Here is a 25,545-nt window from a genome sequence, read left to right on the forward strand (position 1 = left end):
CAGTGAAAAGCTCAGACTATTCTAACACTAACTCAAATAAAGTATTAATAAAGTTGCTCAAACCAGTCAGATCAAACCCATGATTCTGTCCAGACAAATAAGATATTTGTATAGCACAAAATCAGACTGTATATTTTACATGATTGCAGTCTAAACTGAATTTAAGCTAGTATTATACTGATTAAGGCAGACAAGGGGACCAAAAAAGGGAATGTGTACTATTATAAGGAATGAGAAGCAGTGACATTGGGCTGGTATGAATGTCATGCCTATTTCCAAAAAGCTCCACTAGATGGTGATACTCAGCAGTGTGAAATCAAATCTTTGTCCTACATTAGCCCAACAAAGCCCAGTCCTCCTAACTGTCTCGAGGGCTGACTGATAAAATACCTAAATGTCTAGACTCCAAATACTGGTTATATTATTGATATTAGTTTAGTTCCTATCTAGTGAAGAAAAAAAGAAAGAACTACTCAGGTGATATCAGGTGATCATCCGTTTAATAGATGGAAATCCAGCCTCAGAGCACTTTCATACAGCAGATATACATCTTATCAGTCTCAGAATGCCAGTCGACAGTGGGTAGAATGAACAGCGAGAGTGCTTGAATAACAGAGAGAGGTTTGGAGGGCATCCTGTGCTTTCTGAAGTCCCAAAATCCCTCACCACACCCCACACACAATACAGGACTTTGTGTTGATCTACAGCCAACTGCCTCCCACAGAGCAACAGTTGGCACCCTGAGCTTTATCATGACCCTTTTCATCATGGAATTTCCTATCAGCCACTTAGCTTACACACAGCTTATCAACAAAGCATGAGATACCAACCAAAACTCAGCATGGAAGACAACAGTCAAACGGAGTACAGACAAAGTGTTGTGAGGGGTCTGGATGTGAAAGGATGAAACACCAGGTTGCTGGGGATTAGTGTAGAGTGGTGTAGAGAACTGTCACAGTGAACGGCACTGTTGTGACGGCCTGCTAAAAACTTCTGGATGAAGGGAGATTTGGTAGCTTTGCTGTTGCTTAAATATAGCTATAGGATGATGAGGAAAGCAGTATCTAAATGGAAAAAGGAGGAAGGAGGAGGGGAATGGGTGCTTGGGAGAGAGGTACAGTTCTTAACGGAGCTCAAGGCACCAGAACCACGCGCATGGTGTTGGTGTATCCGGAGCCAGGGCGCCAGCCAGTGACAACAATCACCACGTCCCCAGACTTAAAGAACTTCCTGAATTTGCCTGAAACATAAAGAAGAATAGATGGTTACCACCAGAACAGAAAAGTACAAAAAGTAACTAAAATAAACAATAAAAAAGTTATTCATTTAACATACAGTATGTAGTGCTGTGGAGATCAACATAAACTATGTTAAAGCAGCATTATGTGAGAATTGTTATTTTTTGCTCCTGGGCTCCTCCTACAGACAAGAAGTGTAATTTGTGTAATTTATTTTAAAACCCATAAAGAACATGCTTTACACATGCACTTTTTTTAATACAAGCTGAGTGATACAGAACCTTTACTAAAAGTAAAATAATCATATGGACAAAAAATGTGATGTGTGATAATGCTGTTGGATAAAACAATTTTGATGTAAACATAATAAATTAAGATGCTAACTTAGTTTAGTGGATGCACTCAAGTTTCTTAGACTTAGAAGTGGTTTGGTGTGTGCGTTTACTGTCATATTACTATAACTCAAACAAAAGATTTGTTGTGCAGCCCTAATCTGGACAGATGTTGGCGAGTCATCGTTATTCCTGCTACACCAAAGCTACATAGTACATTTGGCAGCAATGCTGAACCCAGAAAAGCAATGACAGAAATTCTTTTTTCCGTATTGCAGTTAGTTTTTAGGGAAAATGATACATAATGCTGCTTTAATAATGCATGACTGCAATAGATCAGATGCTGTTCACACATGTTCCTAGTTTGACTGTCCAAAGTATCTTCAATACTCAATTGTTCAAACACTGTGCAGCAGCAGTATCCAATCTTATCCAGAAAAAATGCCCATTTTTCTTCAGACTTTTAATTATAAACAACCAGCAGCACCCCTTATTCCATCTGTTTAATCAAGCAATCAGTCTTTAAACAACTAATGACGTGTATTTCTGCTTGGCTGAAATGAAAACCTGCAGCTACACACCTACTGTAGGTTTTAAAGCGCTTTTAAAGCAATAACTCTGGTAGACTACTATGGACAGTGCTCATGGGAGGTCTAAAAAAGCAATAGCAAACAATAGTAGCAATATTAAAGTGGAAGGGTAACGTTCCCCTTGAGAGCCTCTACTGTAACTGTAAATCTGTGTGACATAATAAAAGAGGTGAACCTCCAAATATACCATATACTTTATGTGATGTATTGAGTTATACAGTGGTTGTAACAAGAAGCCACTGTTGCTCCCACTGGACATCAGTGATTAAATGTTACCTAATAGGGAAGGGCAGATGTCCAGACGGTAATTAAGCCTAGTCTTGGAATACAGCATTTCAATTTATATTTTTTTCATTAAGAGTAAAATGTAGTTTAGGACTGTCCAAAAAAATCCCCAGTGTTTTCACATTATAAAAAATAAATCATATTACTGAAAATAATGATTACTGTCTATATATATATATATATATATATATATATATATATATATATATGCACTTCTTAAAAACTGGAACCAACACAATGATATAAATGGTTTGGCAGAGCTTGTACAGACACACCTATTCAACTTACAGCAGACATCCAATTCCAATGCCATCAGGCAAGCGTCCAAATCAGTCTGGAGATTTTCCTGCCCTCCACCCCCGGTCCAGAGCCAACAAGCTATTATTCCCTGCTTACACCTACATCGTAATTTCTCCCAAATTAAAGCACTGTCTGCAACTGTCTTGTCAAGCACTGCAGCTCGCCGTTGATGATGAAACATCCTGATCCTAGAGCCTCAGCATGACAGCCCTTCGCCATCATTATGTCTAAAAGATGCCCTGTGTCCTTACCCATCTCCAAGGCGAAGTTGACACGCAGGTCCACGTCCTCAGCCCACACATCATTGGCAGGCTTGTTGTATAGGATAGGGTAGATGCCACGGTACAGATGGCTCTGACGTGCTGTCTGCTCGTTACGGGTCACGGCCAGGATGGGGGCACGGGGTCTGTATTTAGACAGCAGATGAGCTGACCTAAAGAGAGGGTGACAAGACAAGCCTTACAAAACCAAGGTCAAAAAGAGCATCTCCAGAGCCCAAAAAAAAATCACGTAGACCAGAATATAGATATTAACTTTATTTTCAGAGCATAATAAGCATTACTAATACTTCCATAAATGGCTCTATGTCACAGATGTCAAAATACACTTTTTTAACATATCTTCCTGCTATAGGGGTTAATGTCTGTAATATCTGTCAAAAACAAGAGCATAATTGTTTTTGTTAGCCTGGATTTAGTGCAGCGCAAAATATAAAACAATAATTAATCATAATGTTTGATTTTTTGATGGGTGTTGATATATATATCATCATCATGATATTTACATTTTTTTCACAATGCGCAATATTATTTTGACCTACAAACAACATGCATCAGTTGCAGCAGATTATTAAAAACTTTAATACTCTTTTAAATGTGGAACATTTTTTTTAAATATGCTACATTTCATCCAGTGAAACAGGACTAATTACACATAATTCACATACATATTCATATGGGATAGTTTTTCTCTCACACTTGAGTGCATGCCTGATGTTTCATTCTTATCTGACATTTCTTTTACTGTGTGCTTTATTTCACCCGGGAATGAAACTGTGAGACATCATTACAAAGTGGTTTAGTGCTGTAATACAGGTAAAGCCATCTGAAAAAAGCCGTCCTTCATCAAGTAGAGATACTGTATGCAACTGACTTTACTGGCTGCACAGCAACAGCTGAACACGCAGTTTAAATTAGCCTGCAAATGTCAAGGTTCAGGCCCGCAAAGGTCAAGCTTAGCATGAGGGAGCACATTTCACCCTGGCATTAACCAATATGGGCAGTGAGTGTGTGTCTTTGTGCATGTATGTGGCGTCACATGCTTCATTGTATTTGTGAGGCACGGTATGTCAGGCATGTCACATTATGGAGTGTTTAATATCCTTGAACTTGAACGCAATACAATACACACTTAAATATACTGTATATGTTTATGAGTAAGTGTATGAACATGGATGTGTATATACATTTTGCACAGAGTTTTTGTAGGGAAACCTAAAGAATGTATGTACATACACGGCACCTGTGTGTGTGTGTGGGTATGAGTACGCTGTGCGTTTTGTTTGTACCTGCCAGATTTGGTGAGAACAATGATACCGCTGGCACAGCATTTGAAAGAGGCTTCCACAGCACCAATGGCCACAGACTCGCAGGGGTCACGGGTCAGATGGGTGATGCGGCGCAGCTCCTCAAATACCTGCCTGTGGAACATGGCTGCCTCAGCCTCACGGGCAATCTGAACACACAGACACACACAAAAGAGTGTGAAAGAGGAAACTGGAATACTGTACTTATGGATGGCTGCCACCTACAGCTCTGAAAAAAAAAAATAAGAGACCACTTAAAAATCATGAGTTTCTTTGATTTTACCAAACTGAAAACCTCTGGAATGTAATCAAGAGTAAGATGGATGATCACAATTCGTCAAACCAAGCTGAACTGCTTTAATTAAATAGGAGTGGCATAAAGTTATCCAAAAGCAGTGTGTAAGACTGGTGGAGGAGAACATGCCAAGATGCATGAAAACTGTGATTAAAAACCGGGTTATTCCACCAAATATTGATTTCTATACTCTTAAAACTTTATAAATATGAACTTTATAAATATGAAAACAAAGGATTATGAACATGGACAGTTAGTAAAAACTCGGTCTGCATTAGCATTTTAAAATCAACATTCTGAGCTGTAGCCTACATTCAGTAGTTCCTATGCATTGTATAATGATTCAGAGACACAAAAGGCTCATTTCAATTTCCTTTATGTTTTTACTGAATTAATTTGTAGCTGATTTTCTCTACTATTAAGGGGCACAGATGGACTTGAAGAATCATGTTGTACTATTGAGGGAACATTTGTCCGGTTTGTTTGTGTAAAAATGAATACTGTATGTCTGTTTCTAACAATGTTATTGTCACTGTTCTCGAACGTCCATGCATCCTTTATGCCATTATGAATTTTAAGCAGTTCAGAGACAAACACATTTTTTAGCAACAAACATGGGCCATTTCTCGATCTGCATTCTTGTCTGTACTTGTGTTCTTTTGGACTCGGGAGAAGTCATCAGTCGAAACCCAAGTATTGTTCCATTTAAAAGTTTAGAAGACACTACAAACACTACAAATGTGTTCTTGCTCCTCCCACATTATTGAGGATGCATTTTAGGGGACTTGTGTGGACTTCATACAGTCCAATATCCCAGAATGCACCTTGCAGCACTATACATGTAATGGTGGAGGAGAAAGTACATACATGTAAGTTAAACATTTTGAAGTTTGAAGTTATTTTGAGGTGAGAAAGTAGTGATTTAGACTTCAGATATGTTGTTTATTTGTTAAGAAAGCAGCTATGAGAAAATGTGCTCCTACTCTGCTCCTCCTTTACATCTTTTTTCATCATGTACGCAGCTTTTCCAATTAGAGAATAACCATCAGACGTCCTCCCGTCCTCGGGAGTATGCACTCGCAAATCGAACGTGCCAGGTTCAAACTGGTCAAGTAGAGGAGTCCAAACTTGTGTATTCTATATTGAGAAATGGCCATGGTGATGGTGGAGGAGGTGGTGATGGTAAAATGGTGTATAACAAATGCTGTATCTGGTTCCACCATAAATTACTTTTCTGCCAGTTTGTTTCTTCTTCGTTGTGTTTGCTGTGCAGTTAGTTTGTCTCACCACTGGCTAAATGGCCCCCACGATTTCAAGAGCTTCAGAGAATGTGCACAAATACACATAAAATTAACACAGAGTAGAGACAGACTGTATCTGCCTCTGTATTAAATAGCATAAATGAGTCTTTAAAAGACACTGAATTAAGGGAATAAAAAAATGCTATCTTAATATTTTCTCAAAGCTACTGCTTCAGTAATACTTGCAGGACAGAGATAGCTGCACTATCTATAGGAATAAACACACACTGTACTTGGAGCATTAGCAAACTGCAATAGCAAATCAAGATGCAATCAAGCTTCATATCAATCAGACACTACCACCCTCACCTGGTGCTGTGTCCTCACAGACTCCACAGGGTACTCTCCCTTGGCTGTCTCTCCACTAAGCATGATGCAGTCAGCGCCATCCAACACGGCATTGGCCACATCACTGCTCTCAGCACGAGTGGGGCGTGGTTTCTTAATCATGCTCTCCAACATCTGCCACGTAGGAGAAACAAAAAGCCAATACAAATGGTCTATAATTTAACATTTTTTAAATTGTACCTCAAAAGTTCCAAAAAAAAGGAGTTTTACTTAAAAGAAATGTTATAATTAATATTGTCCAACCTGTGTGGCACACGTGATGGGTTTGCCAATTCTGTTGCTGCGGCTGATCATCATCTTCTGAGCGAGGAAAACCTTTTCTGTGGGGATCTCAATACCCATGTCTCCACGTGCAACCATGATACCATCACTAGCCTCCAGAATCTCATCAAATCTGAGCAAAAAGAGAGAAAAAAATATTTTACTCAAACCAACACAACAAGACATCCATTGCTGGTAGTCCCATTAAGCATAACAGGTCTTGCTCTCCCCTTATTCTCCACCTTTAACCCAGTGTTGCTGTATTTTAGCTGATGTAACAGAACTACTGGCATTTAGTGTTCTCCTTCAAGTGTGTTCAGCTGTGCAGTGTTACATCAGTGGCAGTTGAAACAATGTGACTTGCTGGCTTTATATGTCTCAGAAAAAAAACACATTAGCATCATGTGATAGGAAGTCTCAAGTAGTGAATGGGAATTGGACTATATTGAAGAGTAGGGCTGCAGGGGGCAGAAATCTGGAGGTTAGAGGCATCAACAACTACTTTACTAAAAAATGTAGGAATTAAATTAGGCTCGTCCTCACAATGAGAGTTTATAGGGCGGGCCGTGATTTGAGTGGGTCATGAGGTGCGAAAGATTGGGAACCCCTGCTCAAGTCTGTCTTTGCTGGATAGGGTGAAATAATGTCAGGTCTGCTCACTGCACAGTTTGAACACTGGCTTCTATATTAACTGTGGTGGGTTAAATTACAGTAGAAAGCATGATATGGTGAGTTTAAACAGGATTAACTCTAGGGCTGCATGATTTATCGTTTAAGCATCATCATCACGATGTGCGCATGCGTAATAGTCACATTGCAGGACGTGCAGTGTCACTTAAGACAATTAAATCAAACACATCATGTTGCAATGTTTTGATTCTTGACACAAGAAGTAAATACACAGCGTTGTCTCTGGTGACGTCATGGGCCCTGCATTGTTTAATAATTGCTATATATATATATATCGCCGAAAAAACATTTGCTATGTCATTTTTTTCCGATATTGTGCAGCCCTAATTAACTCCTTTATTAACATTTCTAACATTAGTTAAATAAATTATGTTGCAGTAACTACTTACACACACACACAGACACACAATTTACATCTTAATTGAAGACAAAAGTATCCTAGAATACTTTTTGTCATTTTTAGGTTAATATATCTATGTCAAACTATCAAAGTGCATTGGATCGGGACCCTCTCCAGTAGGAAGTACAAATAAAGGGCATGACAAAATTATCATGACATAAAAAATGACTTATCGATTAATAAAATAAATACTACTAAAATAATCTTTAGTTTCTGTCCTATTGGAGAGAACATTTGAAAACATTTTTCTTTTTATCTATGTTACCAGATGTGATGAATTATGGATGATTTTAGAAAAAATGCCAGTGAGATACTAAATGCTCCCACACACTCACCTGCGCACACCCTCGTGATTCTCCAGTTTGCTGATGACCCTGATCTCCTTGCCCTTCTCTCCCAGCACTTTCCTGACAGCCTGCACATCGGCGGCCTTGCGGATGAAGGAGGCGAACACCATGTCCACTCCCTGCTCCACACCGAACTGCAGGTCCTGAGTGTCCTTCTCTGACACGGCGGGCAGGTCAATGTTAGCGCCAGGCAGGTTCACACCTTTCTTGCTGCCCAGCATGCCACCATTTTCAATCTCACAGGTCAAGTAGTCACCACCTGGAACAAAGCCATGGAATGCATTCGATTTTGCATAAAGGAATAATGCGCACACAGTAGAAGAGAAAATCTCAGGAAGCTAGGAACAAAGTTCATCTGTGCTAATCTTTAAATCTAAAAACCTCATTACCACAAAATATTCCCAAGATCTAGATTCACTTTCTGTTCTGAACTGAAAGCAGTAGCTAAAACATACCAACTTCAATGACTTTGAGTGAAATGAGACCATCATCGACGTAGATATGGCTGCCCTGCTGAACCACCTTGGTGATGTTCTTGTAATCCAACCACAGGGTTTTCTCATCACAGTTGTCCTTGTATTTGTCATCCAGGGTCAGCTTGATTTTATCCCCCTTGTTTAGCGTCACCTCTTCAGTGCCACTCTAGGAGCAGAACATAATAAGCATAGAACAGTATAAAAATTTAAATCTATAGAATGAACTGAAGAGAGTCCTTTTTTTTTTACAATGGAAGATTTATGTGGGAAGTGGAATAACATAGTAATAGTAATAGTTACTGTACATGCTAATCAACTGACAAGAATCTACACTAAAAAATGGTTCTGAGTGGCTGTTGATTTTACATAAGGAGAATATGCTGGTATGACACAAAGTAAACACATTTTTCATCTAAACATTTATTTTTTATTTGTTTTCACAATATATTATTGATTTTAGGTACACTATAATTTGAATGTCATTAAGTTCAAATGTCAGCACACAATTTACAATTTGGCATGACCACACCAACAACTAATTTCACTGGTCCCAAGGCTTGGTGATGAATTTACTATCCTTAGGTGTAAGTGAGTAAAACTCACACCTCTCCTTTTGGTTCCTGGTACTTCTATTTGCATACTGGGTAAGTCTTCTCTACACACACATCAGGGTGTAGTCACTCCCCTCCAGGCTAACTTGCACTATGAGGTCACTTGTAATCTATATCATTTTGATATAATACATATACAGAAACGGCTAAAATATTGCAAAAAAATAAAGTTCATATACATAAAGTTTTAAGAGTTCAGAAATAAATATTTGGTGGAATAATCCTAGTTTTTAATAACAGTTTTCATGCATCTTGGCATGTTCTCCTCCACCAGTCTTACACACTGCTTTTGGATAACTTTATGCCACTCCTGGTGCAAAGATTCAAGCAGTTCAGCTTGGTTTAATGGCTCATGATCATCTATCTTCCTCTTGATTATATTCCAGAGGTTTTCAATTTGGTAAAATCCAAAATAATTTTAAAATTTTTAGGTGGTCCAGAGCTGTATTCCTGACCTGCCCTTTGGCTCTTACTTTTTTTTTTTAAGTGTGCAGTATGTCATACCCATTTTGGCCGGGAAACTACCGTATTTTACTCTCTTTCCCGCCGTCTTCACGTATTAGTATTTTCCTGTAAATTTCCCATATTATTAAAAAAAAAAATCAGTATTAATCAGGAGGCCGCTGTGTGAATGGGAAATCTCTTAAAGTCAATCATGCTGCCGGTTCATGGATAAAGTCCCGCCTTTCAGGAGAAACAGCCAATCAGCTTGCTGGTTTTGTGGAGCGTGGAGTATGGTCAGAGTGGCAAACCACTGATCTAACGTGATTTCTGTTCATTTGTAGTTTACAGTAACACCACAGTAAGACCACAAATCAATCAGTTATATTGAAGGGTAAGTATATTGAAGGGTAAAATACATTGGATTCATTAAAATTTCCTTAAATAAGTGTTTTAATTTCACAAGGTTTTTGTGTAGTTACATGAAAATATTTACATATTTAGACTATATAGAAAATGTAGCAGTGTGGACCTACTGTCCATGACTAAACTAAATTCCTTAAAAAGTTGTTTTTTTAAATGACCAGTGGTGGGTTCTGAGGCATAAAAAAACACTTACGCCTTTAATAAGTCCAGTCCTGATCTCAGGACCTTTGGTATCCAGAGCAATGGCCACAGGTCTGTACTCAAAGGTTCCAGGTCCAAAGCTCTCAGTGGCTTCGCGTACATTCTTGATGGTTTCTGCATGATACTAAGGAACAGAAAAGAAGGTCTAGCTATGAATTGCATCAAAAACTTTAGCAATAATCCTCAATACAGGATTAACACAGTACTCATAGCATAGTCTAAAAACTAGTGCCTCTGATTAGCACGGATTCACCACACCTGAAGAGCGTGATATAATGCTTAAACTACAACTGCAGTATCCAATGATGACCAGACGCAATAAGACTGTCAACATACACTTCTGATGTCGTTAATACTGAAGATTTAAACATACTTAGCTACAGTTATGTAATCTAAAGTAAACCCAATGTAATAAACTTATCTGGGCATGTCATGCTAGATGCCACAAGTGCTTTAGGAAGCCATATAGTCTCATTGACCTATATACCACAGCATGTTTGCACTGGACACATTTGCCACTTTGCTCTTCTTCTTTTACTGGTTAGTCTATTAATATCTACAGGATACCAGTTAAAAATAGCACATATATAATCCAGACTCGCCTGTCTAGCCACACCCCATGTCTTCTCCGCCTTATGTCAGAGCTGAGGTTGACCGTTAGATCTTGAGTATAGATAGATACCCAATGTACCAGTATAGTGTCTGTAAAGGTCATCCCTGTGCTATAATTAGCCAGCCAGCTGACCCCATGCTACCAAGGTTTAATATCCCTCTTGGTTTTCCAAATGAGATGCAATGTTCTATCAATGCCTATAATTATCACAGCTTGATTAGCATCTGAATTAAATCACAGAAGTTAAAAAATGATAGAAATAGCTGAAGCTTCTATGAATAAATATTACTCACATTTTTACCCAAATTTTCTCCATAGAATATTAGACTGCATTTTAAAACTACATTTTACTATTGCAATTATCTGAAATGTGGAACTGTTTTAAAGTGAAACACGAAAATGTAACGCAGTATCTGTTGTTCTGGTGCTTTGAACATGTTTAAACCACTCTTCTATACAATGTTTGTCTATTTTTTAATGCCATTTTTGTCTTATGCTCAAGCAACAGCAAAGATATGCTTCTTTGTTAGATCCCTTTGGGGGCTATACTTCCAGATCCTACTTTTTTTTTTTTGGAGGAAAAATGAAGAAGAGTAAATCTTCATATTACAGAATACAGTATAAAATAAAAGTTAAAATAATATATAAAGATTGTTTACTCATGATAATTATTATCCGACTTACCAAAGCCATGGGACTGTATTATTTATAAAACACAAATACTGCATCAGGCATGCAATATCTGATTAATCAGGTTATTAAATGAGTAATATTGAAATCAGAATTATTATTATTTTTTAAGTTAACTGCTGCTTAATCCTTGTTGAACACATGAGGAATATTAGTTTTGATCTGAGACTTTTGTAAAATGGGATAATGAGTACTCTTGACCTTTTGAAGGTCTCCACTTGAAATATCAAAAGTATCACATGAAGGACAAATTCAAAGGTGATGAACGACAGCTATGAAATATAAAAAGGGTCAAAAGTCACAGCTTTCAAAAACAAGAGGTCAGAAGTCAACTCTAAAGTCCAACTTGATGCCCAAGTCTTCTCTATGACTTTTCTGTGGAGTAAAGTCACTGTATGCAGCTCACAGACCAGAAGGTGAGAAAGCAGATCAGCTTACAACAACTGACATTTCCAGAGGTGAGGGGAAATGTCACAATGAAGGAACCCCTACTGGGTTGAGCTTGTAAAGCTGCTTTGTGACAACATCTTTTCATAAAAAGTGCTTTACAAATACTTGAACTGATCTGAATATGGAACATGGAGAGTTGGAAAGTTTTGATAACCAACTTAATATGCAGAGTTCATGATGTCTCTTAAAACCAGGCAAACTTTAAATCTTTAGAATGTATATATAGAGGGCCACTTGTTTTTATACTGATTTGTAGTGATTTTGCCAGTGAGTTACAGAGGAAATCGTAATGACTCTGTGAGATCACCAACCTCGTGAGTTCCGTGAGAGAAGTTCAGACGTGCAATGTTCATGCCGGCCTTGATCATCTCACGCAGCTTCTCAACAGAGCGAGAAGCTGGTCCTAAATGAAGACATGAAGCAAACGCTTTAAATTCTGCATTCACTTTGTTTTGTCTCAAGTGCACAATACTAATAAAGGCAGGTGTATAATGGAGAATGAGAAAGTCCATTACATACATTAGATAATGAAAATGACTGTAAAAGACTGATAATCTAAGTAATAATATGGGAGCCGGCCACTGACCGATGGTGCAGATGATGCCAGTGTTGCGGTAAACTGCAGGCTCGGAGTCGATGTCCAGCAGGCACATGTGCTCCAGCAAAGTGTCAGCCATAGCAGCATGAAGCTGCTGGGTGTGGATGATGGAAGAACCCATATCCTTAGACTTCGACATGATTGGAGCTCAGTGTCTGCTGGAACAGTCCTGTGAGAAGAAAGAAATCATGATGTCATTGTCAGTGTCATTTACAAAACGATTCAAACAAAAGTCTTTGTTAAGAATAATTCAGACCTCCTTCTTTACCATAAAATAAACATTTTTAATGAATCAAAAACATAATTTTTCAGCCCACGTTTTTTAGGCCCAAATCAGACATCATAGATGCATCAACAGTAGTTCCCCAGCTACCAGTCTTCCTGCTAAATACATGCAAACTGTTTGCCAAGTGACGAGAAAGTTATGTCATGAACAACAAAACACAACAAAACATACAAAAGATTTTTAAAAGATTTCATCCCAACTCATTTTGGAGCATTTCTATTGGTCTATTCTTCAAGAAAGAAATTTTGACATAATGTTTTTACAGGACAGCAATAATATTTCTTGATGAAGTCTTGATGAAAATCACCATTCAAACATGCATTTCTCCATCGCCCAGACAAGGGCTGCACAATATACTGTTGCAGAATTGTTATCACAATGTGCGCATGCGTTATAATCACATCAACAAATGTGCAATGTCAGATGCAGTGTCAAATTACATTTTTAAAGCATCAGCAGCTCGACACAAATGTAAAATTTGCACTATTCTTATTTTCCATGACAAATTGACCAGAGGCAGATTATATAAGCTTAATATTATTACTAATATTGTGACAAGTTGGATTGTTAACTGGTACATTTTGGTGAAAATTACTGTAGATTTTAATATTGCAATATATATCACAGGAAGAAATTTTGCAGTGTCAGTTTTATAATATCGTGCAGCCCTACACCAAATTCATTCCTGAGTACTGTCAACAAAACTTTAGATTTATATAACATACAAATTACACAAATTAATGTAACTTTAAAGCTTTAACATTTAACTATGCAAAAAAATGCGAAGACATGCATTTTACGTAAGTATTTTATGTAAAAACCAACACACTGGAAGCTTACAACCAGTGCTTTAGGAAAGTCCTTAAATTAGCATCTGGTGCACATATAAATCATATAAATACTGTATGTTAAAAAAGTTTAAAGAGTACTTTGATTAGTACTGAAGCAAGTGGAATCATACAGGCCTATGGCAGTGCTATGTAAGCAGGGTGAAGCAAAGCCTCGGAGTGTGTGTAAATGCATGACTGCACATATATTCACGCTCACACACACATACAAGTCAGTCCCAGCATAGGCAAGAACAGTGCGCTCCTTAACTTCAAATATAGCAAATAAAACATAAAATATAGCAAAATATATGTAGTAGATATACTACTTAATGTAGCGTCAGAAAAATCAAAATAATCTAGAAATAAGGATTTAAAGTCTAAACAGCACGATAGACAGAAATGCAACTTGTCACAGTCCACACGGATACACACACACACACTCGTGCACACACACACATACAGAGCAAGAACATACCATTCATACAGCCAAAGCACATCATGAAGATTATTTTTAGAGCACAAGTTATTTTCAGTTTCAAAAATGTCTAATGGTGTTCAGCTTCAGTTTAAAGAATTACATTAGAATATTCTAAAGTCATACACACTAAAGGATAATATTAAAATGGCAAAAAATAGTGCATAATAAAACTGCAATATTTAATTGTAAATGTAAATATTTTTTGTATTATTATTTTTCTTATTTAAAAAATCTTATTTCATTAAGGGTTGATCCTTTTAAATTACCACAGTTTAGTGGAAAAGTATAGCAGAAATGCAGAACATACAGTAAAACCACAATACAATAATTTATAATTTAATAACTCTACTGTCCCAGATTACAGGGACTGCACGGCATTCAGAAGAACTTCTGTAAAAGTCTACCTACATTAAAAGAATTTGAAATCTGACAGAATGTCATGTATCATGTAAGTAGTAAGTAACAGGTTCAGACTATCCACAGTTGTTGTGATTCCTACCTACCGTCACCGATGAGTGCCTGCAGGACGTGTGTGTCCTTCCCACAAGTGCCGGCCAAAATTAATCCCTCTGCTGACCGGCACTACTTCTCAAAGGGGCTCTGCTGTATCCATCCGACAGAGAGAGGGTTCTGAGCGGTGTGCTCCCCCTCTGTACAAAAAAAATTAGTCCCTTTTATAAATCCATATCACAACTCTTTAAAATGTTACTATCAGAACAAACATAACAGCAGAAATTTTAAACAGTGTCTTATGAATACTTTGGAATGATTTGTTTAAGGTCAAAAGTATTATATGGGGCAATGACAGAAAACCATATACCGGTAATATGCTTTTTAAGCTTAAGAAAGATGCAAGTCTATAAGTGTATGGATCTTAAAGAGTGGATCAGGTCTATGTCTGTAGAATTGTTTTAACTACAAAGCACTGCATTTAAACTGTTTATGGTTTTAAAACAATTATTTAATGTTTAGCACATTTCTTAGAGCTGGGCAAAAAAATCTGTAAATAAGTTCTATGATACTTTATAGATCATACATGCACGTATAGTATGTGCATCTAATATTATGTATTTTATACATCATTAAGTAACCTCAACTTTATCTTTTTAACATAATTTGGTTTTGACGGATGTTTTTTATTATGTCGAATTGACAATTGATGAACAGACCAATCGAAATGTTCCAAAATAAAACATATACTGGTATAAAACTTTTTTTGTCTTCCAGTAAAAGTTAAGATTTTTTCACATTTAACAGTATTTTTATTTATTTACCTATTTTGCAGAACTAAGACTTTTTTGTTTTTTTAAAGTATAAAAAACTTTGAATTTTATCACGCATAAAATTAAGGATTTGAGTACTACAGGGTAAGCTTTGCCCCAAAAATGACAAAATATTCAAAGTAATCTGTGTATATGGAACAGCTGCATATTTAAAAACATTTTTAAATTGAATATTCAAGTATTAAAATGACTGCTGATCAGTCCCAATTTCCTTGGTTGCCCTACTAGTGGACAGTATTGGCAAAAATTAACATTATCTTTAAAAAGTACTTAAAAACTGTAAGCCTGTCTAAACAGATTAACAGTGACTAATATTACTACTGTTACACCCATTTAATGAGAGAGAGAGAGGGAGATGTCCTACAATGCTCCTGGACAATTCTGAACGTAATCAAAATCACAGCGGCGATTAATTTAAACATGGCAGTAGTGAGCAGGGTTACTTCAAATCAGGCAGATGTAGATACTACCCCAGGCTAAGGATACTGCTAACTGCACTATGCATCTTAAGCAGGTATGACAACGCTCATGAGAATGGCATAACGCTGCTTAACCCAAGTCAAAAGATCCAGACTAGCTTGTTCAGAAATGCATGTGTAAAACATGTCATTAGGGAGTGGCTCTATGCACATATTACACTTTCCCACTATATGAGGAACAAAGAGCAAGGTATATAAATTCTGTATAATGCTGCTTTAATGCACTTGCACATCCTATAACCAGAATCCCACTCAACTAAAAGCTGTAAATTGTCACATTCGGTTGGTGTATTTGAGCAAGATACCAAACTACAGAACCCTAACATGAGTATTTTGAAGGGAGAGTGGTAGCATCATCCAATAATAGTCTGTAAAATTTATGGTGGGGTCTTAAGGTCAATTACTGAGTCGTGTAATCTCTGCTGAGGCTTTCCTAACCCTCTAACCCATCCTTAATAAGGCAATGATGGACAGTCAGCCACACACACTTTGTGTGTGTGTGTGTGTGTGTGTGTGTGTGTGTGTGTGTGTGTGTGTGTGTGTGTGTGTGTGTGTGTGTGTGTGTGTGTGTGTGAGTGTGTGTGTGTGAGTGTGTGTGTGTATGTGTGTGTGTGTATGTGTGTGTTTGTAGGTGGGTTTTATGTGTGTCAATCCTTAGTCTATGATAGACTGGCAGAAACAGGAGAACATGTAAGTCTATCCACCAGAGTACAGTAATTTCAGAGCATGTCTTGGAGCATGTCAGAGAACCCTTCACATGTCATCAAGTCATATGTAAATAGACACCTAATCAGCTTTTAAAATAAACCTTCTATAAAGTACATCCATAAACAGTGTGCACTACTGATCTGAACTAAACTGTTAGAATTAAACAAAAAAAGTTATTGTAATAGAAATATTCAAAACATCCTGTCTGGCACCAACAGTCATCCCAACATCACTGAGATCACATTGTTTCCCTCTCTCCACTCTGATGGTTGAAATATTTCCTGCATGGCACTGCACTGCATTAGATTATTGTATGGATAAATACAGAGGTGCAGGTAAGCCCACATAAACAGTCAAGTACTGCTGACATTGTTCACACACCACTGACTGAGACAGACACAAATGTTAAACACTGTCCAGAGAAGACATTCCAGAAGAAAATATTCTACAAACAAAAAATTGTTAGCTGGGGTCTTTTACACTAAAGGCATGAGGGAGTTTAATTGGCTACACTGCGCTGTGAATTGCAAAGGTTCGGTAGCCCTTGCCTTAAAATGAATGTACTGAAACACATATATGTTTCTGGGCTCTAAAATAGTTTTTAAGAACTTAAGCATAAGGATATTTAAAACAATTTATTAGTATTTGATGAATATGGAGGTGATCACATTATCAAAGAGAACCATTTATCAGTGGTGTTTTCTTTTTAGTAGTATTTCCTTGAAGAGGTATATTTACCCCAAATTAGAAACACTTTTATTTTATCTGTTGCTTATGAAGTGGTAATAAAGTGGTCTATGTTTAAGTTACACTTAAAACTTTACTGTGCTAAACAGGAGCCTTATGTTAGCCATGCCCACAAGCAGCATTAACTTCTCTGGGCTCGGATGTCTTTGGTATGGACAATTAGGAAACATGTATCGTGGTAATATGAATATAAATGAGTGTTGAGTGTTCCAGATCCATTTTTGGCCATCTAGACTGTTTTCGGCAAAAAGTAAAAAAATAAAATTATAATAATAAAAAGTCAGGGTCTGTCCTAGTATGTGGTGTGTTAGTACACTTCTTTGACACAACATTAATGCAGAAGCTGCCTTCAAGATTTTTTTTCATGATTAATGGAGACAATTTTTCCAGGGATGTCCATGCATTTTTCAACAAGACTGAAATGTAGGAATTGATGTACATTAATAAATTAAATGGAGTTGACCAGACAAAACATGACACATTAGGGGTTTATACTGTCTGCTATTAAACACATTTTAAAGAAAATGTAAAAAATAATGCATTGTGTTTTTATTATTATTATTATTATTATTATTATTATTATTATTATTAATATTAATATTATTATTATTTGGAACGTCCCAACTTCGTCTGATTTGCGGTTACATATATTATGATTTGTTTTTTTGTTATAAATGTCTAACAACTTATAAATTGCTTGTTTATTACTAAGAAACTCAATGTGTTATAGATCTTGTCCAGTTTTTGCCAGATATAGAATTAGACATGTCAGACTCTACAGTCTACATCTAATATTCATTTCAAAGTAACGCTTATGTCATGCAGGAACATTATCTCCCTCTAGTGGACAGCAGTCAAACACAGGCTTTTGAATGCTTGTTATGTGGCTGTATGCCCACACTGTGCACTTTATTCATATGTGTTCAAATTTCCTACCTGCTGTACAGGTAAACACATGTAGATCATGTCCTAATATTTAGTAGCTTTCCACATCAGTCAGCACTGTATCTGTGGAAGTGTTTGGGCTGGGGTTATTTTTTCTCTCAGCTTGACCTGTGATATCCTCATAAATCATCCCACCCTCAGTATCCTTGACCTAAGATCAGTTTTGTTTGACTTGGCTTGAGGTGACTTTGGCCAGAGCTGTTCACTTCAATGGGATCTGTTAATTTACACGTTTAATTTACAGTCATTAAATAATAAAGACTCCAGTGAATACTTTATTTCTTTCTAAGTGTACTCTCAGTAATACTGACGATTCTTCTGCTTAGGCGTACAAAAAGGACCACCTGCAGACAATCCAAATGCAATTCAGTATGGAACAGCTGCATCCACACTACATACTATCACACACTATCACAATTATCAGGAGCAAATGCAATCATACAGTCTATGATACACTGAAAGGCACCTTGGTTCTTGCCAGACGTGTTTTGCACATGCCTGTATTTTTTAAATTTCGTAATAAATGGACCAATAGAAATGCATCATTTTTTTTTATTAAATGTGAAGACCCCACAGATATAATAATAATACAGAAGCAAAATAATGCAAATTAACATTTTTAAAGAGCAATTAACTTTTTCCATTTTTAATATAATTTGATTATTGGTCAATATACACATTTGGACTAAAAGTACTGGACTACACTAATGTTACAATTACCTTAAACTAATATCACAATCAGGACATTTTTGCCATAACAATATTCTTGGCAGTATGACAAAGGATTTATTTTTTTTCCAATTACTTTCAAGAATATACTACTGCAACAAATTATATTAGTTTTATTTATTAAACATATAACAGTTTTCTACATACTAAACAAGACCCTAATTTGGTCTAATAATAATAATATAACAAAATAAAAATAAAGTAATATGACAACATAACTAAACTGCAGCATATTTAGTGCATGCATATAAACTGCAAATAAAGAACTAAACGCAAAATCAGTAATAAATACCAAAACAAATACAAAATAATCTTTCAAGAATATTGTGATATTATGAAATAAAGCTCATAAGCTCATAAAGTGTCATTTGCAATATTATTACATACGATGCAATATGGCACACCTCTTTATTGGACACCCTGCTTCTTCTTAAATGAAAGAAATTAAAAATTGTTTATCCTGCTTTTGTTGGAGTAACTGTCTCTATTGTTCAGGGAAGGCTTCCTACTAGATGTTGGAGCATTGCTGTGAGCAATTGATTGCATTTAGCAAAAAGAGTGTTAGTGAACTCAAGATTTTGGATGGGCACACCTTGAGCCGAGAATTTTTTTTTCATATTGTTTTTATATCATCTTGAATACGCTATAATAGGCTTATCAAGGACATCAAAAATCCTGTTTAATTGGATGATAAGCAGCAAAGACTCAATAAAAAATAACTGTACAATGCATAATTTTGTACAGCAATTTTTATAAATCTGCCACTGCTGAAGAATTTTGCCTGTGTGTCAAAACACTGTGATAAATACTGTGTATCATAAAAAATGTCTTATAATAATTTTATTAATTTTAATTTTTTAATTTTACCATATCGCCCAGTTCTCTCTGTGTGATGTTACATTTATACTGTTCACATTGAGATCTGAATTATATCGTATCATATCCAGCCCTAGCATCACCCCGCATCATCCCATGAGTATTGGATGGAGCACCAGCATCCGAGGGAACACAGTTTCAGTTCTCCACAGCCGCTCCAATGGCAATATTTAGGACAGCAAAAAAGAAAAAAAAGGTCATGTCTATATCTATGTACAAGTCGTTATCACAACATAATTATCACAACAGGCCTAGGTGATCAGCTAAGCTAGTGTACGTTGGGCTTTTTTTTAACAGTGTTGTACATCACTTGCTCAGGAAGTGTCACCGAGGTTTTAGGTGTTAAGAAGGATTACTAATGTAAGCAGTTATTTGTTGGCTGGACTTATGAGAGTATTGCTTTCATGGAGTTTGTGTGCTAATTTGGCTCCAGTGTCTGTCATGAGAGATTTAGCTGCGTGTCCTGGCTGTGTGGAGTGTACGTATGATATTGCAAATGCCAAACATATCCTTGACCTAAACTGCATGGTCACAAGGCAGGACTGTTCTGTCTCTTCCATAGGAGACCATGCATTGGCTACTCCATGTCTGACACTGCTACTTTCCAATCAGCACAGACCCCTGCTGATCTCTAGGCGCTGTGCCTTGTTAACTTTATCAGCACATCATCACTTCCTGCTGAGTGTATAGGTCCAGTTTCCATCACAAACTTTATTAGATTAGTTTGTGTATGCTTGCTACCACTAACTGCGGTCCTAGATTTGCTTCTGCTAATACGTGTATGTAATCCATAATGTACTTGCAAAATGTTGTGTTTATGTTTTAGCTTCTCGTAAGTTTGCAGTTGTGGTTGAAAGTGTATAATCAAGATTGGACTTTCAATTGTTAATTTAGCTTTGAAACATGTTTCACATTTTTTTTAATGCAACATAAGGTCAAAATAACACATACAGCACATGTAATATTTGGTTAAATATCTATTAGTAAGTCGTTTTTGGTAGCCATCAACAAACCTTTTGGAGATTTCTGGATGAATATTTGACTACTTCTCTTGGCAGAATTGGGAGTTCAGTAAAATGTATTTCCTGGCATGGACATGACTTTAAGCAAAGTCCACATATATTGGTAGGGTTGAGGTCAGGACTTTAGAATGGCCAGTTCCAAAGCTTAATGCTACCATGCTTTTTCTATTCCACTTCCACCCTTGATGGCCCTATAGCCTATGACACTTGTATACCAAGGTGTTGGTGCATGCAGCACTTGGCCTGGATGTAAACTGAAAATCACGTCTAGAACAGGTTTTCAATAACAGCGCTGCATGCAAAACTCCTTCCCTGCTTAATGCTACCAACACCATGCTTAACAGTTAGCAAAGTGTTCCAAAACTTGATTGTCTTACCTTTATTACACCAAAACTTATGTATGGTCATTTATCTCAAAGTGTTGTAAAACTCACTTGACTATAGACAGTGACACTGGTCTTCTAGAATCTTCTAGTGCAGTTCAATTGAGGATGACAGTTTTAGACCTTGGCAAAGTATCTGCAACTCCCAATAAATTGTGCATACAGACAATTATTTCATAATCATTATCCCCACTAGGAATTTAAGAGACTTCAGCCTTGTTAAAAGATGTATGCTGTACACTCATTCTACCCCAGAATCCATTTTTTAAGAAATCTGAAAGCCCAATTCCACCATTGACATTCGTAAACTTGCGATACTGCCTGCTTGTGTGTTTAATTGTTTTGCACATGGCCCCTAATAAAACTAAGAACTAAGAAGGACTGTCCCCCAAGCATTATATACTTGTGTGAAAATGATTCCTTGCAGTTAACCTGGCTTGGGATGCTCTGAGATATATAATGCAGACTTAAATGTAATATAACACTAAGGTGTATACAAGATGGCTAATCCATGTGAACATGCATAAACACATGCACACACGAATGAAAGATTAGGCTGTAATTTGAAGAGGAAGCATTACTTTCACCCTCACATCTGAGAGCACAGTTGTGGCAGTGCTTAAAGCAGAACATGACATTAATCGGTCAAGACAAGTCAGGCTGTTAGCAGGCTGCCTCTCCTCCTCTCTGTTTTCCCAGTTTTCTCTGTTTCACTGGACCCTCTACCTCTCAGTGTGCCCTAGAGCCTCACATATCTCTCTGCATTTCTGTCTACTGCATAACGATGTTCACACAGATATATAAATATATAAGAGAACATAGAATAAAATAGAATGGAGTAGGACAGAATACAGCAAACAACCACAGAGCCAAACTAATCAGAGCAGAGAATGAAAATAATAGAACTGAACACAAGAGCCCAGAAAATAATGTAACAGACAAGAGCATAACACAATAGAATAGACTAGAAAAAGAACAGAATTAAACTGAGAAGACTAGAATAAAGCAGAATACAGTACACCAGAAAATAATACAGAAAAAAAAACATAATAGAAGAGAACAGAATATACAGTTGCAAAAAAAAAGTATGTGTACCCTTTGGGAGACTTGGATTTCTGCACAAATTGGTCATTAAATGTATTTTGATCTTCATCTTGGTCACAACAATAGACAAATACAGTCTGCTTAAACTAATTTGAAGCTGCCCTGCCCTATAAAAAACACACACTAGTTTTGAGTTTGCTCTTCTTAAGAAGCATTGCTTGATGTGAATCATGCCTCAAAAGAGTTCTCAGAGAACCTACGTTCAAGAATAGTTGACTTGCATTGAAGCTGGAAAGGGTTACAAAAGCATCTCGAAAAGCCTTGATGTGTCCACGGTAAGACAGATGGTCTACAAATGGAGAAAGTTCAGCACTGCTGCTACATTCCACTTCGTCCTGTAAAGATGACTGTAAGAGCACAGCACATAATGATCAATGAGGTGAGGAAGAATTCTAGAGTGTCAGCTAAAGACTTTTTCTCTGGCACATGACAGAAATCTCTGGCACATGCTAATATTTTTGTTGACAAATCTACAATAAGGAAAACCTTAAACAAGAATGGAGTTCATGGGAGGACACCACAGAGGAGGCCACTGCAGTCCAAAAAAAAAACATGGCTGGACGTAAGAAGTTTGCAAAAGAGCACCTAAATGTTTCACAGCACTACTAGCTAAATAAATTGTGTACAGATGTAACCAAAATTGAGTTATTTGGAAGGAACACACAACGCTACGTGTGGAGAAAAAAGTAACAGCACACCATCACCAAAACCTCATTCCAACTGTGAAATATGGTGGAGGGGCATTATGGTTTGGGGCTGCTTTGCTGCCTCAGGGCCTAGACAAATTGCTTTCATCAACGGAAAAATGAATTCCCAAGTTAACCAAGACATTTTGCAGTGTATATTTTGCAAAATACACCTTCTGGAGTGGCCCAGACAGAGTCCTGACCTCATCTCAATTGAGAAGCTGTGGCATGACCTCTAGAGAGCGATTCACACCAGATATTCCAACAATATTGCTGAACTGAAACAGTTTTGTGAAGAGAAATGGTCCAAAATTCCTCCTCCTGTGCATGTCTGATCTGCAACTACAGGAAACGTTTGGTTGAGGTTATTGCTGCCAAAGGAGGCTCAACCAGTTATTAAATCCAAAGGTTCACATACTTTTTCCCCCTCACTGTAATTGTTAACATGTTGTGTTCAATAAAACCGTGCAAACATATCATTTTTGTGTGGTATTAGTTTAAGTAGACTGGGTTTGTCTATTGTTGTGACTTAGATGCAGATCAGAACACATTTAATAACCAATTTATGCAGAAATCCAAGTAATCCCAAAGGGTTCACATACTTTTTCTTGCAACTGTATTAGAAGAGAGCAAAAAAGAACAGACCACAATAGAAGAGACTAGAAGAGAATCAAATAGTATAGAATAAAGTAAATTAGAGAGGGGCAAAATAAAATAGAGATTCATGTTATATAATAGAACATAGCAAAATTGTATAATAATGATGATGCTTTTAAACAAGTGATTATAATCATGATATAATCAACATGGGTAGTAGATCTCCAGTTAGTGGAAAGATTGGAAGGGATTTGCATACTTCTCCCTCCCTCTACATTGCATAATATCTAGGGATGCTCGATGATAACAGAATTATATCAGTGTTGACAGATAATCATAGACATCGGCCGGTATAGCCAATATTTTAATGCAGTTCAATTTTGCAGACACTGCTTGCTCTTCTTTAAAATTACTTGATGTAAGCTATTTTTATTATTTCTATTTTTTTAATTAGTTATAAACTAATGTGTCTAGTCCCACTGTAAGTTGTAAATGTGTATATCGGCATCGCCAGATACACATGTGTAATGTCAGATATCAGCATCAGCATATCTCTAATTATATCATTAAAGATTCGGAAGGAATTTTAGTGTGTAAAGAGCAAGGGTGCAAGCTTAAATACACATAATCTTCAATCCCTCATACGGGACCACATCAAGAACAATAGCTGACAGAACCACACAGGCAAGGGATTACATTCACAAACCTCTGTAAAGCACTACAATACAGAGCTACATTCTCAAATGGCATTTAAACTTTACATGCAAAAAAGAAGCCCTAACAGCACAGGACCAAACAGAACGGAATGGGACAGGACAAGACAGGACAGGAATGGACTGTACAGGACAGGACAGAAGAGGACAAGACAGAACAGCACAGGAAAGGACAGCACAGAACAGAACAGGATAGGACAGAACAGCACAGAAAAGGATAGCACAATACAAAACGGGACAGGACAGGACATAACAGAACAGAACAGAACAGAACAGGACTTAACAAAACAGGACAGAATAACACAATCCAAGACAGGACAGGACAGGACTGCGAAGCACAGGACAGGACAACACAACACAACACAGGACAGAACAGAAGAGAACAAAACAGTTCAGCATAAAACAAGACAGAAGAGGACAACAAGACAAGACAGAACAGGACAGCAAAACACAGGATAGAATGGGGCAGGACAGGATAGGATGGGACAGAACAGCACAGAAAAGGACAGCACCGTACAAAACGGGACAGGACATAACAAAACAGAACAGGACAGAACAGAACAGGAAAGGACAGGCCAACACAAGACAAGACAGGTCAGGACAGCAAAACACAGGATAGAACGGGGCAGGACAGGATAGGATGTGACTGAACAGCACAGAAAAGGATAGCACCATACCAAACGGGACAGGACATAACAAAACAGAACAGGAAAGGACAGGCCAACACAAGACAAGACAGGTCAGGACAGCAAAACACAGGACAGAGCAGAAAAGGGCAGGATATGACAGGACAACAAAACACAGGACAGGACAACACAACACAAGACAGAACAAAAAAGGGCAGGATATGACAGGACAAAACAGAACAGTGAAGGACAGCACAACACAGGACAGAACAGAACACAACAGTTCAGGATATGACAGGACAGGACAACAAAACACAACACAAGACAGAGCAACACAACACAGGACAGGATGGTGATAATCACCCACCTGCTGTCAGCGTTATCAGGGTTCCGCGCTGCTCCGGGTTGTATCCCTCGGTAACCCCGCCATCTTCAGCTCGCGCTTTCTTTTCCCGCCTCGCCGCTCGTGCGGTTGAGCGCGAGCCGCTGTGGGCATGCTCCGTGCCGCTGTCTGACAGACGGCGGTCTCGTGACCCGGCAGAGCGCACTGAGCATGCTCGAGCCGCGCTGTGTTG

The 25,545-nt window shown here is 37.5% G+C and overlaps 1 protein-coding gene across 1 annotated transcript; it reads right to left on the reverse strand.

Annotated features, from left to right (window-relative positions):
• Nucleotides 1–483: 483 nt before the first annotated feature.
• pkmb (pyruvate kinase M1/2b) lies at nucleotides 484–25,464 on the reverse strand. The gene is made up of 12 exons (XM_007246603.4): nucleotides 25,338–25,464; nucleotides 14,576–14,722; nucleotides 12,467–12,647; nucleotides 12,192–12,283; nucleotides 10,120–10,251; nucleotides 8,428–8,614; nucleotides 7,961–8,231; nucleotides 6,518–6,668; nucleotides 6,236–6,388; nucleotides 4,313–4,479; nucleotides 2,997–3,178; nucleotides 484–1,240 (listed from the first exon to the last, which is right to left on the reverse strand). Exons 3-12 carry the CDS (start codon nucleotides 12,615–12,617, stop codon nucleotides 1,134–1,136), a joined length of 1,593 nt encoding a protein of 530 aa, XP_007246665.3. The 5' UTR covers nucleotides 12,618–12,647; nucleotides 14,576–14,722; nucleotides 25,338–25,464; the 3' UTR covers nucleotides 484–1,133.
• Nucleotides 25,465–25,545: the final 81 nt, after the last annotated feature.

This window comes from Astyanax mexicanus, chromosome 2, assembly GCF_023375975.1.
Source record: "Astyanax mexicanus isolate ESR-SI-001 chromosome 2, AstMex3_surface, whole genome shotgun sequence".
NCBI lineage: Eukaryota > Metazoa > Chordata > Actinopteri > Characiformes > Acestrorhamphidae > Astyanax > Astyanax mexicanus.

Bases quoted from the DNA above. Each gene is read 5' to 3' on its own strand.
- pkmb (XM_007246603.4), bottom strand. From the start codon at position 12,617: ATGTCGAAGTCTAAGGATATGGGTTCTTCCATCATCCACACCCAGCAG. The intron at 12,284-12,466 runs GTCAGTGGCCGG...GTCTTCATTTAG, and splicing joins TGGCATCATCTGCACCATCG to GACCAGCTTCTCGCTCTGTT. The intron at 3,179-4,312 runs GTACAAACAAAA...CCCTCTCTTTAG, and splicing joins GTTCTCACCAAATCTGGCAG to GTCAGCTCATCTGCTGTCTA.